Source organism: Peromyscus maniculatus, chromosome 9, assembly GCF_049852395.1.
Source record: "Peromyscus maniculatus bairdii isolate BWxNUB_F1_BW_parent chromosome 9, HU_Pman_BW_mat_3.1, whole genome shotgun sequence".
NCBI lineage: Eukaryota > Metazoa > Chordata > Mammalia > Rodentia > Cricetidae > Peromyscus > Peromyscus maniculatus.
The window spans coordinates 61,681,774-61,699,262 of record NC_134860.1 but is presented as its reverse complement, the minus strand read 5'-3'; the positions used below and the strand labels follow the sequence as shown (position 1 = coordinate 61,699,262).

The following is a 17,489-nucleotide window of genomic DNA, read 5'->3' as shown; positions in this document are numbered from 1 at the left end:
CCCAAGACTACCAAATTACTCCTTATGTCGTGAGTACAGAGGTGTTTTTCCCGTTGTCTTACTATCCTAGGCTAGCCTAGAACTTCCTTTGTAGCTGAAGATGACCTTAAATTTCTGATCCTCTTTGCTTCTACCTACCAAGTGCTGGGATTCCAGGAGTACACCACCACAGACAGTTTATGCGGCACTGAGAATAGAACCAGGGCCTTTGATGTTCCAGGCAAGCTGGGCCACATCCCCAGCCTGGCTTCACCTCCATGTCTACCCTCCCAGCAATAGTAACAGGACAGTGAGAGGAAGGCAACCCAGGGGCAGCCTCCTTCAGTTCTCCAAGGGCTGCCTTCCCTTTTCTGATATGTTGGGATTTATACCACAGTAAAAAGTGGCTTTATCATCAGTTGTTCAAAATGCAGAAATAAACCTTAAGTTCAGAGTAAACAGCACTCACAGTTCAGAGATACATTCAATATGTATGAAAGCCACAAAGTATCTACTCATACTCTTTAGCATAATTATTAGATATTCTAAGAATGGGCTTATATAACCTACCATTGGTAGGCTCTGTTGTTTGCACAATAAGAACTCCAAAATAATCCCACAGACAAGAACATCAACCATAGTATCACAGAATATATAGGGCTAAATAGATTATAATTTAATCATTTAATGGAATATTATATAGCCATTACTAAGTAGTTCTAAACAAGGCATAAAACATAGTTAATGTTTACAATAAAAGTGAAAATAGTGGAAATTGTCTTTCATTATTACTATATAATATGTATGGACATGGGAAAATAATTGGCAGTCGATCTGAAACATGAAATGTCCTTTTACCAAAATTTTCTTTACTATAGTTTCACTAAAAAGGGTGGAAGAAGGCAGAGTGTGTGGCTCATTTAGGTATCTCTTTAGAATAATGGGGTCCCAACACCCAGTAACTCTTATGGGCAGGAGTGTCATTGCCAGCTTATGACAGGGCTGACAGTTGTGTACTTTTGCTTTTTCCCACTTCTTTGTACCTCAGAGTAGAGTTTAGGACTTGTTTTTGGGGTCCATTACAGTTGGTGAAGGCTGATAGGGGGCAGCTGAGTTCAAGGTTGGAAAGGTCATTTTAATGCGTGTTTAGGTATAGGTTTGATGGGAAAGGTTTGTCTCAGCTCCTAAAGCCGGAGAGGCAAGTACCACTGTGACAGGACTCTTGTGTCTGTCCAGGGTTGGAAGGCCAGCTGGAAGGCGCTGCAGGTGTGTTGACTTAGAAGCACTCTTGCTGTGTGAAGATTGGCATTCACTGTGGTCTCCTGTTTCCCTGGAGACCTTCATCTGCCCAGTCCCCCCTCATTTAGACCCCATATCCTACTGCCGAGGCAGGGCATGAGACTGAACACTGTTGATGGAATGTTCGTCCTTAAGGAATTCCCTATCTGTGCTCTGGGATTTCCTCTCAGGGAGGGAGCATCGGTATTGATTCATGGCACAGAAGGGACCGATTCCACGCTGCAGGTGACTTCCCTGGCCCAGATCATCCTGGAACCGAGAAGCAGGACCATCCGTGGTTTTGAGGCCCTGATCGAGAGAGAGTGGCTGCAGGTGAGAGCGCTGCTGGATCAGAGTGGGACTGCCCATCATTGAGATTGAAGTCTCCGTTTGTGGGGCTGAGATTATGAATGAAATTTGGATTAGTTACAATTTTAAGTTGTATGTTCCATTTTCTGGGTCAGTTAATCCACCTGCACACAAATAAGTGCTTAGAATCATTATTATCTTTCGGTTTCTCCGTCTCCCGTGTTGTTTGTTGAACTTGGCCTGTGTGCATGTAAGCAGGCGGTCACCACTGGGCTGTGTGCATGTGAGCAGGCGGTCACCACTGGGCTGTGTGCATGTGAGCAGGCGGTCACCACTGGGCTGTGTGCATGTAAGCAGGCGGTCACCACTGGGCTGTGTGCATGTAAGCAGGCGGTCACCACTGGGCTGTGTGCATGTAAGCAGGCGGTCACCACTGGGCTGTGTGCATGTAAGCAGGCGGTCACCACGGGGCCGCAGCCCCATCCCAGCACCTCTCTTGCTCATACGGCTCACTTAGCACTTCCTTCAGTTTCCTGGCTGTGCAGGTTGAGCATCCCTAATAGGAAAATCCCAGTGCTCCCGAATGCTGCCTCCTGACCTCCTGTGGTTGCCGCAGAGGAAATGGAGGTGTAGAAGAGACTGCACAAGTCACCCTTAGACCGTGTGGATGAGGCGTGTGCTGTGAGACTTAGGTTCCACCCCCAAGTATCTCGTGCACACTCACATTTTCCAAAATATGACAACCCGTGGAGTCCAGTGCACTCCTCTGGTCCCTGGTGTTTTAGACAAGGGATCCTCAGCATGTGCTTTGTTACCAACAAGGGAAGGAGAAAGAATATAAAACATAGACGGTCTCCTAGAAGCTGAGTACAGATACAGAAGCTTGATACACATAAACTGGGAAGGGGAGATGGGGGGGGCTGTGACCACAAGATCGGACTTGAGCACATTCTGCCTTTTGTCCATCCTGCTCCAGCCTACACACTTCCTCTAAGGTCCAGTGAAATAGCGTACTTTAATGATGTGTTTGAGACCTAAATCTCCTTTCATACATGAAGTTGATCCATTCCCTTCATGTCCTGTCTTTGTGCTTAGAGACTCTTATCCTGTTCATGTATTTCTCCCTAGAACACAACACTGCTATATAATTTCAACATAATGCTATGTAATGACTGTTAACAGATAAGCCTTGGATTGTGTTGGAGTCAAGTCCAAGAATTTTCTAAATCAGTCATTAAGCTCTACCTTTCTTTTGATGTCTGAAGGACATTTGCAGTCCCCATGTTCATATCCTCACTACACAGCTTCACAAAGGGTTTAGAAATTGTAATTTTTCCTTAGTTGCAGAAGGTAGTTATTTTAACCCAAACACTCATCTAGACAGGAGCTACCTTGGTTTTCTGGTATTCCAGTGGCTAGAAATGCCGCTGTGGTTGTGTGAACTAGTGTTCCGGGTGTGATCAGGGCAGGACCCTCACATTTCCATCTTTCCCCCTAGGCTGGCCACCCGTTCCAACAGCGCTGTGCACAGTCAGCTTATTGCAGCAGCAAGCAGAAGTGGGAGGCACCCGTGTTCCTTCTCTTCCTGGACTGTGTGTGGCAGATCCTCCGGCAGTTCCCTTGCTCCTTTGAGTTCAATGAGCATTTTCTCATCATGCTCTTTGAGCATGCTTATGCCTCACAGTTCGGAACATTCCTGGGCAACAATGAGAGTGAAAGGTGGGTGAGCTCACACCGGGTCATTTCCTAAAAGAGATTGGGGTTTGGGTGTATGTGAATGTTTGTTTATAAGAAGGTGGAATCTGCTGTTAAGTACAGATGTCCTGTGAGCCAAGTGTATGCCAGGTAAGAGGGAACCCTAAGCTTTCTGCTACTGGACTAAAATTAGTTGATACACTTCTTAAAAGCTTTTAGCCAGCCGTTTTCATGTTAATGTCTTGATGTGTGACCACAATTGCATATATCTGGGGGACACATTATCGTATAACCAGGTATGCCCTCCGTCCACTTCTGTAGTTCAGAAGAGTGAGATCCAGAGAAGCTGACTGTCAGAGACACACAGCTAGAAAGCCATCCAAAGTGTGGCCTGGGTGGGGCTGGAGATGGCTAAGCAATTAGAGCAGGTTCAACTCTTTTAGAGGACCCAAACTGTGTCCCTAGCACTCTCACTGGGCAGCTCACAACTGCTTGTAACTTCACCTCCAAAGGATCCAACGCCCTAACTGCACTCATGTGCGCATAAGTATGTATGCATACAGCTGTATATATCAACAGCTGGATACTCAAAATTGAAAACTTGAAGAATGAATCTTTTCACAAGTATACCCTTAATACAGGTCTTCTGGCTCCTGTTTCACCTGGAAGCTGTCCCCAGGTCCTGAGTGACAGTGCTGCTTCACAGCCCTGCCACTGCCAGGTTACAGAAGGGAGTTCCACAGCAGACGCCCCTGACTAATGTTTTCATTCTGAAGCATTTTGTTTCTCTACTGAGCGCCTTGTTTTCTGTCACACGGGGAGGAGGTGAAGTCCTATAAAGAGGAGCACTGAAGGGCGGGTGTTAGCCGTTGATGGATTTAATGGTGATTTTCTTTTTTGAGCAGATGTAAGTTGAAGCTACAGCAGAAAACGATGTCTTTGTGGTCATGGGTCAACAGGCCCAGTGAGCTGAGTAAATTCACCAATCCACTCTTTGAAGCCAACAGCCTGGTCATCTGGCCTTCCGTAGCTCCACAGAGTCTCCAGCTGTGGGAAGGTAATTCCCCCCATGTGCAGAGGTTCACCCACTCCAGGCTGTGCCCGGAGCTTACCTAGGGTCACATGCTGCAGTAGTTGGGATTTGAAGATGGCCAGCTGGTGACCCACCGACCTGTGTTTTGGATATTGCTGTTTCCTCAGTGTGGGCATGGCCTCTCTTCCATGGCAGCTGACTAACAGGCAGAGATTAACAGGAATGCTTTGGTAGGAATTGGTAGGTAGCTGGGACATAAATGATTTGTAAGTTCCTCAGGGAAGGTTTCATCTATTTCCTTTCTTAAGCTGTTAATACAGTTAAGTGAGTGTTAAATGATGACACACAGTTATTCCAGTAGGTTCTGTAAGTAGATACAAAATGCTATCAGTGGGAGTTGCAAGTGCTGCTGTTCATGTGGAATAGCAGTTCATAATGCATTTCTGAGTGTGTTCTAAAACAGCTTCTTACATGTGCAATTATTCAGACCACTGAAGCTAATCTCCTTAAACACCAAAGCTTGTTTAAAAAAAAAAAGACCAGAACTCACATAAAGTATATTAGATGTTCATTCCACTGGGACAGTGAAAGAACCGTTTAACTTGGTAATCACTTGGAAGACAGTAAGTGCATCTCCGTGCACGTTTGCACTAAGCACTAAGTAGCGTAGACACAGGAAGACCGATGTTTGGTAAGTTCACCTAGGTTACTGTGAATGCCCCTTGTTAACTCCTTCTAATGTACTGTGCTGTCAGGGTAGCTCATGTATGGACAGTGATTTCCTGTTGTGTGAGGCTTTCTCTGACTGGTTTTCCTCTTGTTCCTCTTGGTTCCTCTGTGGAATGCATCCTCCTCCTCAGGCTAGGTGCCTCCTCCCTTCTTAGAATTCGGGAACTAGATGCCTTTAGCAGTGTCTAGGTTCCCTGAGCAGGAGCACTGTGATTTGAATCTGTGAGGGAGTTTGACTGCCCTGAGCAGAACCTCTCTGCGTACTCTCTGGATTGTTGTGGACAGCCACAGATCAGAAAATAAGTAATTTCTTAAATGAGAACTTGCCGCTCTGCTTCCTTTTTAAAGATCTTGGGGATGGTGAAGTGCCTCAGTGACAGCCTGGGTTCTGTCCCCAGGGTTCATATGGTGGAAGTGGAGAATCCACTGGCTCTGGCAGCTTGTTTTCTGACATACACATACACACACACACACATGCACGCACGCACGCACGCACACACGCACACATCTAAATAAAATGTAATAAAAATTTTTACCGTTTCTGAGGCAGTTTACTTGAAAGACACTGTCATACTTAATCACTGAAATGAGAGGCCAGATGTTTGAGACACATGCCCAGTCTGGAGTGGGTGGCCTGAAATATGGTTTAATGATTTTACCAACCCTTGATGGGAATTTAGAGGTGATGTGGTGGAGAGAACACAATTGCTGTCTGTTTCTCTTAGGAGGCATTAACAGTGACTTCTAGTTGAAGAACAGTAGACTGGGTAGTTGTGAACTGAAGCACCAACATGACCAGCTTTCTCTTAAACCGTTGTCCTCCATGTTTGTGGATTCTGCATGCACAGACAGAACTAGCTATAGATTGGACATTTAAAAAAGTTTGCTTTGTGGCAGGTCGGTTTCTTGTTCTTATCACCTGAACAGCCCAGCGCCACATGTTTACAGTGTTCACACTGATTAGGAACAGACATCAGATGCTTATGTGCACAGGTTAGAATCGAGCACTCTTGTCATTTGATGGAAAGGGTTCAGGATCCAAGAACGTGATCCTCAGAGGTGATTCTGGAACCAGCCACCTGAAGTGATGTCACCCTCCCAGTCCATAAGCTGGGGATGGTTGTCTGAGGAGAGGAGCAGTTGCCTGTGGAGTTGGAAGGTTGAGTAATGGTGGTGGCGGAGTGACGTGAGTCATGGATAGTTCAGGTTGAGGCTTAAATAACAACCCGTGCCTCTGATGTTTCTGTCACCACCACTTTTCCTGTGAGAATGGCTTCACTCAGGCAGCCAGCCTCCCTGACTATGAAAGTAGAGACATGGCACTGTAACTTGCCTGCTTATGTTCACGAGTATGTGACAACAGTGTTTTTGTCTGATAACCTGTGAGCATGTCCATGACAACAGTAGTTTCTAGACACTGTGGATTCTTTCAGTGGCTGAGGAATCTGTGGTTTAGAGAATCATGAAGCACAGAGTGAGCCAGGTGTGATGGTTCATGCTTGGAATCCTGTCCACTTGGAGACTGAGACAGGGTCATGGAGGAGCATGAGTTTCAGGCTAGCTTGGCCCTTTGAGTGGGACCTGTTTCTCAAAATCAGGAAGGGCTGTAGCTCCATGGTAGAGTATTTGCCTGGCATGTGCAAGGCCCTGGGTTCAGTGTCCGGCCCTGCAAAACAGCAATCTAAACAAATACAGCACGGGTTGTGGAAGAACGAACAGTCGTGCACAGAGTTCCCAGTGGCATCAGACTGCTGTGCCGAACCTCTTACTCCCTCTGTTTCCGTTCCGGACCCTACAGGGATTTTCCTGCGCTGGAGCAGATCCTCTAAGTATCTGGATGAAGCATACGAGGAGATGGTTAACATCATTGAGTATAACAAGGAGTTACAAGCCAAAGTCAATATCCTGAGGAGGCAGTTGGCCGAACTGGAGACAGAGGATGGGCTACAGGAGAGTCCTTGAACGATCTCCCCACCTGTCCTGAGGACCTGTCTAGGCCTGAGTCCGTCTCTCCCTCTGTTTGCCCCTGAGTTCACTGTACACAGTAGCCTTGAACTTGGCTGTAGGTGTGGGATCCTGTTGCATGGCTTTCTGAGCACTGCAAGATGGAAGTCACTAACACACACCAGTATGGCCTGTTAGGCCCTTTGCCGTGGGAGCAGAGGTGCTGTCACATCACTGACTGTGACACCTGTGCCCTATGCTGTCCTCCATCTCCACTTCCCAAACAGTGGTCCAGACTAGTTAAGAATCCATCTAAAACATGGGCCAGACTTCTGAATTCAAGTATAGAAGTGGTTTTTAAAACAGAAGTGGTTGAGAAGCCAGACTTTCGTGTTTAGCACGGCTTCCAGCCTCTATTCCTTACCCCCAGGTATAAAATAACCGTTCTCCTTTAGAATAGTTTTGGGCTAACAAAGCCTATTTTGTCAAGAAGGAAAAATCAGAATAGTTATTTGTGATAAATCATTCTACGAGGGCAACAGGTGTGGTCCTCTGATGATTTTATTAAGAAAAAGTAAATTTACAACTAGCCACTAAAAGTCTGTGCCGTAGAGAATTGAAGTAGGAATTCCTCACTGGTAGCCATCTGCTTTTTAGGTTTCTGACCATACATACAAAAAGTGCTTTGAGTGATGGGTGTGAATGAAGCCGTAGCTTGAATAGAATTCACTTTTTAGAACTATATAACATGTACAGAATCCATAAGCTGAGGTCTTACTGCACTGGTTGGAATCTCTGTGTGACTTATTTTACTTTTAAATATTCTGAGTGGACTTGTGCCACAGCTAGACTTGGATGTCAACTTGAACCATTTGTAAGTCTGTCTGCCGACTTGTTCTTTCTGTGCTAGGCAACCAGGGCTGACTGGAGTGGGAGGCTGGGCAAGTGGCTCCGCTCTTTGCAGCCTCCCTTCCCGAGTCATCGGAAGCAGTGGTGCAGTGGCCGCCTTCGGCTCTGGGCGCTGCACCTGTGTGTGTCTGTGGCTTAGTGCTTTCCAGGTGTCCGTCTCTTGGTAGTCGTCGACTGCTGGCCATTGCAAGTGCTGTCCTTTGTAGACGAGGACAGTGGAAGTGTGATTCAAGCCATTTCAACCTCATCGGTATCTAATCATTCCCCAGGACCTTCTCCAGAGGTGTGTTTCAAGTTGAAAACAGAACTGCTGGAGGCAGCACCTCTGATTCCAACACTTGGGAGGCTAAGGCAGGATGACTTCAGTTTGAGGCCAGCCTGAGCTGTATAGTGGGTTCCTGGCTAGCCTGACCTACAGAGTGAGACTGTCTAAAAGACGCCAGCAGGAGCTGTGGCCCCTGCTGAGCATCGGGAAGCAGCCACTGCTTTCCATTCCAGTTGCCTTGCCTCTTTCTTGCTCCTTCCTGCCTTTCCACCTGTGGCAGAAAGTCAGGAACCAATCAGCAGTCTCGATTCTGCCGGTGGATTTGTCCACCGCCACCTCTGAGCTCAGCTCTGTTCTTGACCTGCTCTTTGGCTCACTGATGAGCAGAGCACAAGCGAGACTTCCCTGCTGTAGGTCTGTTTTATGTGAATTGACCATCTTAGTTCAAAGAAGAAATGGCTTGGATTTCCTGGGGCTGCTCAGTCAAGAGCCCTATCTGTCACTCTGCCGCCACCCTGCATGTTTTCTCCGACTGTCTCAGCTATGTGTGAAGGAGTCCTTGACCTCTCAGCTGATGGACCCATAGAAAACCATCTGGAGGGTTTTTCCTTTGTAGTTCATTAGAAGTGAGTCCCACTGCTGTGGAGCAGCCTTAAGGCTTCTGTGCACAGAAACTTGGGAATTTATTATGCTTAGCTAGGGAGAGATCCACTGCTCCCCAGGCCCTCCTGTGTGCCTGTCTCCCTTAGGAATACTTGGTGTGCATCCAGAGTCATACCAGTGCTATCAGTACCTTTGCCTGCTTCCTTTTCCCACGAAGCAGCAATCATCAGTTTTTGACAAGCTTGCATTTTAGTGTGGATTTATAAATAGTTTATCCAAATACCAGCTTCAAAAGCAAACCTTTGTATCAGTCCACTTTCCAAGGGTCATTTAATAATGCAAATATGAGTTTCCCTAAACTCAAGAACTCGATCAAACACAGGTGTGTTATCACTGTGAGTTGGGGGTTTTGTGGAGTCACAGAGTCCACACCCTTCCCTTGGGTGCAGTGAAGAAATACAGAAGCTACACTCGGGAAACTGGTCTGTGTTTTGCTGAGTTGCTTGAATGACTGTGGCTCTAAAACCTTTAGTGAAGAGGATGGAGGCACAATTCACAGGCAAGTAAGGCCGTGTAGTACTAACCAAGTGAGCCCTCAGACTCCCGTGTACCCACGGTCTCTGCTTCCATCTGAGGGGGATTTCACAGTGCAGGCCATAGACAGAGTATCAGAGGTCATTACCCTCCTTCATTAGCTGTGCAGGGAGGCTTTGGTTACATCAGCAAACCAGAGCTACTTGATCATCCAAGAAACCTGAACCAACTTCGTTGGCAAGACTTTACAGTGATGTCAGTAATCTTTTTATTACATACCATGAAGAGAAAAGCAAAAATAATAAAATCCAATAATCTTAACACATTTTAAGGAAAGATTAGACTGTTAAAAGGCAAAAAATTTCGAGTGATCTTTTCAACAAATCTAAGAAGATGGTAGCCGACAGTTATTGAAAATTCCATATCCAGGGTCTAAATACTTTGAATGTGAGGCCTGACATAGAGTTGGGTCTTACTGATGCATTTCATTTTGAAAAAGGAAGTTTAGTGGGATTTTCGTCTTTGATTTAGTCAGGATTTGATTTGTGTTGAGTCAATATCCCAGGAAAGATTTGCCCAGAATCTAATCTCCCACTGTGAAAACTAAAGCAGAGCATTTGCCCACATCTCAGCTGTCAGAGCCCCTGGCCCCGGGGAGCTGTCTGGTTCGGCTGGAGCTGCAGTCACTGTTAGACTTGCTATCCGACCTCATCTGAAGCTGAGGCTGTCCACTCACACTAGTGACAGCTGCATGAGGGTGTGGCCATTCGGCCTTAGATAAAGCTCTTCCTGGGCAGGAAAATGGGCAGGGGCTAAGGTAGTTCCCACCCCATCTGATTCTGGAAGCTTTGGTCTTCACCAGCAGATGTCGTCCGTCATTGGGCACATCTGGTACAGATGATAGCATAGCTTCTCGTTGTGTCTCAAGATGGCTTCCTTGCACTTTCGAGCTGGAATCTTACGTCACTACCGGAGGGTGTTTTCGTCATTTCAGCAGCAAACATCAAGAGACCGGCTTCTCCTTCTGTATTTATTGGCAGAAGACACAATGTGCAAAATTTCTTTTCTACTGGGCGTTTCCAGATCTTTGTTCTAATAAACTTGGTTCTGCTTTCACTCTGTCTTATAATCTACTGTCCACAGCAATTTTCTTCCTTTGACCATCCCGAAGGAAACTCGGGATTGTAGAACTAGGTTGTAGACTTCTGAACTACAGCCCTGAAGAGGCGCAGATTGTGCTGGTGGTGAGCAGTACCCGGGGAGCTCACTGTGGGCAATGCACTGTCCTCATGGCGCCAACTCTCAGAGCCGTTCTCCCCAGCCTCCTGCAAGTCCAAGGGCTGACACTGGACTTGTCATAGGATGACATCGGCAGCACTGCCTGCTTCTGTTTGCGGAGGCGGTGGCTCCACTCTTGAACTGCATGTCTTGGGGGAACTTAGGGTGTTCCCACAAGTGTATATAGAGCCCTGTTACACGTAGGGTGTTCCTACAAGTGTATGTAGTACCCTCTTATATATAGGGTGTTCCCACAAGTGTATATAGAGCCCTGTTACACGTAGGGTGTTCCCACAAGTGTATATAGAACCCTGTTACATGTAGGGTGTTCCTACAAGTGTATGTAGAACCCTGTTACATGTAGGGTGTTCCCACAAGTGTATGTAGAACCCTGTTATACATAGGGTGTTCCCACAAGTGTATGTAGAACCCTGTTACATGTAGGGTGTTCCCACAAGTGTATATAGAACCCTGTTACATGTAGGGTGTTCCCACAAGTGTATATAGAACCCTGTTTCTTAGTCCTTACAGATTGGTCAGGCATATGCTAAAAATAATTGTACATATACAACTTAGTTTAGAATATGTATTTCTTCAGTAGCTCAGCATTAGGATTGTACTGTGCATATTTGAATGTGACTATCAAAGCACACTGTTATTCATGTCTTACACAATAAAGTTGCACTGTATGTCAAACATGTTTATAATGAATGCTTTGCTGAAACTTGAGAATGCTGTCTGGAACAGTTTTTTATTGTACGTCTGTCTGTGCATGTGAGTAGGCACACACGTCTACGCTTAGGGAAACCTCTGAGCTTTTGTAAGTCTGTACATTTCACTACTGCCTGTAGTGTTCTCTTCATGAGCTGATTTATGTCATGTAGCTGGAGCCAGCCCCCTGAGTCAATTTGTCACCTGATATATCACATGGAGAAACAGCCTATTGAGTATGGTACTAGTCGGTATATAGTATTTTTGTGTCGTGTTCTCCCTCTGCCTCAGAGGACGTTACAAAGATGCTGGTGTTAAAGTTCTAGACAATAGTAATAAAATTCAAATATATTCAAATGCTGCTGTATGGAATCTGATTTTTACCATGTCTGAATATTTGTGAGGGCTTTTGTGTTTCAGTTGAAGTTGCTATATTTCTACATTATTATTATTGGTGGTGGTGGTAGTAGTAGTAGTAGTATGGATATTTTGCCTGCATGTATATCTATGCACTACATTCAGTTCCCAAGGAGGCCAGAAGAGAGCGTGAGAGCCCCCCTGGGACTAGAGATACAGGCGGTTGTGAGCTGCCAAGTGGGTACTGAGAACAGAGCCTGGGTACCTGGGAGAGCAGCCAGTGCTTGGCTAGTGCTGAGCCATCTCTCCATACATTGTTTAAAAATTAAGATCTGCAAAACAGTACGGTGATCTCTTCTATGCCGTCCTTCAGGCGTGAATGAGAACATTCCTGCATTTTTTACACTCTGTGTGTGTGTTGCTGCTACTGTTATTTTGCTAATGTACAAGTAAGCCTCAGATATGACTTCCCTACAAACAGGCATTTCCCATTTAAGATTGTGTACTTACTGTAAATACTAATTACTGAGTATGTATACTAATAGTTAATTAAAGATAAGTTACAGAGGAAAGTCGAATGCTAGCTATTGAATATAGAAGACATGAGAAAATCATCATCTTTATTGACTTAGGTAGCATCATGGTAAAACTAACAAGCAAAAGTTTGTGGGCACAAGATATTGTGTGGATGTACGCACTTGGATGTTGGGGGGCACATAGGGAGAAGCCTGAGTTCCACCTGGTGTGTCTTCTTCAGTCACTTTTCACCCTATTTTTTGAGACAGTCTCTCACAGAACCTGGCTCACCCATTTGGTTACACCATCTGACCAGTGAGCCCCAGGGAGCCTCCCATCTCTACCACACCCATGTTGTGTGTGTGCATACAGATGTGTGCTGTGCTGCCATGCTTGGCTATCATGTGGGTGCTGGAGATCTGAACTTAGGTCCTCAGGATTACATGGCACCCAGGCAACCAACTGATCCATCTCCCTAGACTGTAGCAGACTCTGCCATCCACAGACTTTTGCCAGTGTCTCACTTTAACCTAAGGACTGTCTGAAAAACTGATCCCAGGTTCTCTTCTCCGACTCTCCTGACCTAGCACAGGCTGAAAGCAGAAGTGCCATAAGAAAGAACAGTCCCTGTGGATCTTAGGAAGGTCGTCAATGACAGCGGGGACAAACTCTTGGACAAAGTAAGAGTTCAGAGCAATCTGTGTGTCTGGGGGAGTCCAGAGGGCCATGTGTATGCCAAATGAGAAAAAGTGTGCTCAAAATGTCCCAGAACTTAAAAGCTCTCACACAGGGGCAATCCTTTTCAGTTTGGTGCACACCTAAGTGTGGAGAATACCAGTATAAAGTGATGTGCAGATGGGAAGAAGTACCCTGGTACATTGTTTGAAGTTGTGTTTAAGGCTCCTGGTAACCAAGGAAATCCTTTTCAAAATAGTACTTGGTAGCTGAAGAGTTTCTCTCCAGCTCCCACCAAGCCCCTGCAGTCCCAAAGCCCACTTATAAAATAAACACACACTTATATTATTTATACTGTTTGGCCTGATGGCTCAGGCTTCTAGCTAGCTGTTCTTATATCTTAAATTAACCCATTTCTATAAATCTATAACTTGCCACATGCTTACCAGTATCTTACATGTTGGTACTCATGGTGGCGGCTGGCAGCATCTCTCTGACTCAGCCTTCCACTTCCCAGAATTCTCTTCTCTCCTTGTCACGCCTATACTTCCTGCCTGGCTACTTTTATTCAAAAGAGCAAAATAAATTGAAAATAGCTATACTACACAGGATGGAGTCATGACACTGGACTCATAAATCAAACAACTTTGTTAAATATGTGCAGCGGGTTAAAGAAAAACATTAACAAGGTACTAAATAAAATAGTGTTTCAACAAAATGGAAATTAAAATATGGAAATTATAGAAAAAAAATGGAAATCTCAGAGCTGAAAAATGAGCCTGAAATGAAAGACTTAGTAGAAATGTTGAACAATGTTTGACCTAGCAGAAGAAGAGATCAACAGAGCTGAAGAACAAATTACCCAGTGTGTGGAACAGAAGGAAGGAGAACGTGAGCAGATCTGTGGGGCTCCATCAAGTAGACACAATATGGATAATGGAGTCCCAGGAGCGGAAGAACTAGAAGGAAGGGCTGAGCACTCCACATATTTGATGAAAGGCATAAGTATACAAATTCAAGAGGCTGAGATCTTATTCCAATAGAATAAGCTCCAAACCTGTGCCAAGACCCGTTATCCTGAAACGGAGATCTCTCTCTCTCTCTCTCTCTCTCTCTCTCTCTCTCTCTCTCACACACACACACACACACACACACACACACACACACACACACACACTTCAGAAAGCCATATTACTGGTCTTCAGTAAGAAATTTATAAACTAGTTTCTCAACAAAAGCCATAGAGCCCACAGATCAATGGCATGATATTGAGAATCTGTCAAAAAGAAGGAAAATCCAGATGTTCCTAGATAAAGGAAAACTGAGGAAATTTGTTACCAGTGGATATGCCCCACAAAAAAAAAACTAAAGGAAGTCATCCAGGAAGTGTCAAGGTGTGCCAGGAAATAATTATTTGAACCCATATGGAGAAAAAAAAAAAAAGGCATGTCTCCGGTATATGTGATTACAAACGCAAATATAAAAATCATTGCTACTGTGATTTTAGTTTGTAAATTTTTTTAAAGATATGTGAATGAAAAGCCAAGATTATTAATCTATGTTAAGGAGTTGATTACCACTAAATGTGACCTTTGAAGAGTGCTCACAGGAGACCTGCAGGGTAAAATAAAAGGGTATTAGAAAATAACTTAAATGTGAGTGAGCAAATGTTTATCTTTGATAAGAGGAAACGAGAGGGTAAATAGAGAAATCAAAATGGTTGCAGTTTGGATTGTAACTTCACATGTTTGCAAGAATAAAGAAATGCATAACATTTAATGTGTATTGTGTATAACGATTTGAGGCATCGGTGAGGACCTAATTAACATACCAATCAAAATTTACCAACCCATCCTAGCTCATTAGAACACAGATCTCCCCATTTTCCCTCTTAAAATTAACACTTGCAAAGCTATATGCTGTTGTTTCTGCCCGATGAAGATTCAGTCACCTTGTCTCTTAGCCATGTTTAATAAAAGATCTCTTTGTGTTTGGAAATTGGTGTTTGGGTGTGGTCTGTGCCCCTTCCAGGGTCCAGAGGGGAGTACTCCTCGGTGCTCTGTGCTCCAGTCTCTTCAGTAGGGACTAGATGATGCTTATACACTTTTTAATTGTTTGGGTTTGTGCTGAGAGCCAAAGCTTCCACAGGGCAAGTGAGGGAATTTCTACCCTCAGTGTCTAAGCTGGGCTCACAGAAGCTTGCTTAGCTGACTAAGGACACAGGACACAAAGGGGGGGGGGGCATAGGACACAAGGCAGGCACAGGCTTGGAGAGCCAGGCTGGTACAGGAGCCCATGGTTCTGAAGCCAGGAAGCTGCCAGCAGGGTGCTTTCAACATGGGACTGACTTTCTTAGAGCCTTTTAGTCACCCAATCAGGATTCAAACCTAGTAGGCCTTCCTGTACAGGGGAAACCAACCGTTATCACTTTAGAGATGTTGGAAGGGGCCTTACAGCTGTGTCCCCTACACTCTGGAGCCTATGGATCATGTGGAGGTCTTGTTACAAGGCAGATTCCTCTGTTTTGTGTTTGGGCCCTGTCTTTGTAATGGTTTCTATTGCTGTGAAGGGACACCATGACAACTCTTACAAGGAAAACATTTAATTGGGGCTGGCCTACAGTTTCAGAGGTTTAGTCCATTATCATGGTGGGGAGCATGGTGGGCATGCAGGCAGACATGGTGCTGGAGAAGGAGCTGACAGTCTTACATCTTGATCTGCAGACAAGAGACTGTGATACACTGGCCAGGCTTGAGCTTCTGAGACCTCAAAGCCCACCCCCATGGTGATGCACTTCCTCTAACAAGGCCACACCTCCTAAAAGTGCCACTCCCTTTGGGATTTTTTTTTTTTTTTTTTTTTTTTTTTTTTGGTTTTTCAAGACAGGGTTACTTTGTGTAGTTTTGGTGCCTGTCCTGGATCTCACTCTGTAGACCAGACTGGCCTCGAACTCACAGAGATCCACCTGACTCTGTCTCCTCAGTGCTGGAATTAAAGGCGTGCAACATCACCACCCAGCAGGAACTGTTTTCTTTCAAACCACCACAGGCCTGCTGCTTGCTCTGGGATCACACTGTGAGTACCAAGCCCCTGGTGCTTGGAACCCTCACTGTGTTACTGAGGTTTTTAGGTCTTGGAGCCTTAAAAAACTAGGCTTGGCCATCCACCCTCAATATGCTTATCAAAGAGACCCGTAATAGTGAAAAGCAGAGGAAGAGTTATTCAACATGACCACACTAGGAACAGGAACACACATGAGATCATGCTGACAAAGTAAACACAGCTCTCACAATGGAAAGGAAGTTGGTTCTAGAGCCGAATATGAAGACCATGGACCAGAAACAGAGTCAGGAGACCCTGAATGTCATGTTCCAACATGGCAACAGTTTCATGAAGATTTTATAATAACAAAACAAGAATCATAAATTTTAGACTTTTGAAAAATATTTCATTTTATGGATATTTTGCCAGCACGTATGTCTGTGCACTATGGTGCACCAGGTGGCCCTGCGGGTTAGAATGTGTAAGATCCCCTGGAACTGGAGTTACAGATGGTCCCTAGCCACCATGTCAGTGCTGGGAATCAAAACCAGGTCTTCTGGGAGAGTTCTTGGTGCTCTGAACTACTGAGCCGTTTCTCCAGCTCAAATGAAGACATTCTAAAACACAGGGGTGGGAACATGAGGTAGGCAGTGGCAGCGGAGACCGGAAGTAGCTCTCAGACAGTATTGGAAGACATTCTTGTTTGGATTTGTACTAGCAGCTTTCTATTCCTGTGAAAAACACCATGACCAAAATCAACTTGGGGCCTAGCGGTGGCGGCGCACGCCTTTAATCTCAGCACTAGAGAGCAGAGGCAGGTGGATCTCTGTGAGTTCAAGGCCAGCCTGGTCTACAGAGTGAATTCCAGGACAGGCTCCAAAGCTACAGAGAAACCCTGTCTTGGAAAACCAAAAAAATCAACTTGAGGAGAAAAGGATTAATTACACTTTACATTTTATAATCCAGTGGTTCTCAAGCTTCCTAATGCTGAGACCCTTTAATGCAGTTCCTCGTGTTGTGGTGACCCCCAACCTTAAAATTATTTTTGTTCTACTTCATAACTGTAAATTTGATACTGTTATGAATCATAATGTAAATATCTGATATGCAACCTCCCAAAGGGATCACACAGATTGAGAACCACCTTTACAGTCTGTCATGAAGGGAAGCTCGGACAGGAGCTTAAGTAGAGACCATGATGGAACACTGCTTACTGGCTTGCTCAGCCTGCTCTCTTACACAACCCAGGCCTACCCGCTCCGGGGTGCCATGTACACAATGGGCTGGGCCCCGCCACATCAATCATCAATCAAGAAAATGCCCCACAGACTTACCTACGGGCCAATCTGATGGAGGTAATTTCTCAGTCGAGGCTCCCTCTTCCCAAATTAAGTCTAACTTGTGTCAAGTTGACAAAAACCTAACCAGCACAGGGTTGGTGGATCCTAGGGGTCTTGTTTGTACATTCCACAAGGATTTACCTAATAGTCACAAGGATGTTAGGTCACGCAGAGGGGTGGGCAGTAAATGGCTATCCAGGGACTAAAATAACCTGAGACAATCTTGGCTCCTAATCCTGGCTTTCCACGGACAGTTAATATGTCCGTCAACCTTGGGGAATGTTTAACGTTA

The 17,489-nt window shown here is 45.2% G+C and overlaps 1 protein-coding gene across 4 annotated transcripts in view; it reads left to right on the top strand.

Moving 5' to 3' along the window:
* The window catches only part of Mtmr9 (myotubularin related protein 9), a 33,523-nt gene that overhangs the window by 15,745 nt on the left and 289 nt on the right, over window positions 1–17,489 (top strand). For 2 of the 4 annotated variants that reach the window (XM_006995979.4, XM_076545182.1), the window contains 4 exons: window positions 1,449–1,590; window positions 3,065–3,285; window positions 4,167–4,318; window positions 6,822–11,624. In XM_006995979.4, the coding sequence (XP_006996041.1) occupies window positions 1,449–1,590; window positions 3,065–3,285; window positions 4,167–4,318; window positions 6,822–6,985 (679 nt within the window). In that variant the 3' untranslated portion in view covers window positions 6,986–11,624. Of the gene's footprint in view, window positions 1–1,448; window positions 1,591–3,064; window positions 3,286–4,166; window positions 4,319–6,821; window positions 11,625–12,732; window positions 14,814–17,489 lie in introns of those variants that run through there. The other 2 variants (XM_076545180.1, XM_076545179.1) reach the window with 2 other exon arrangements.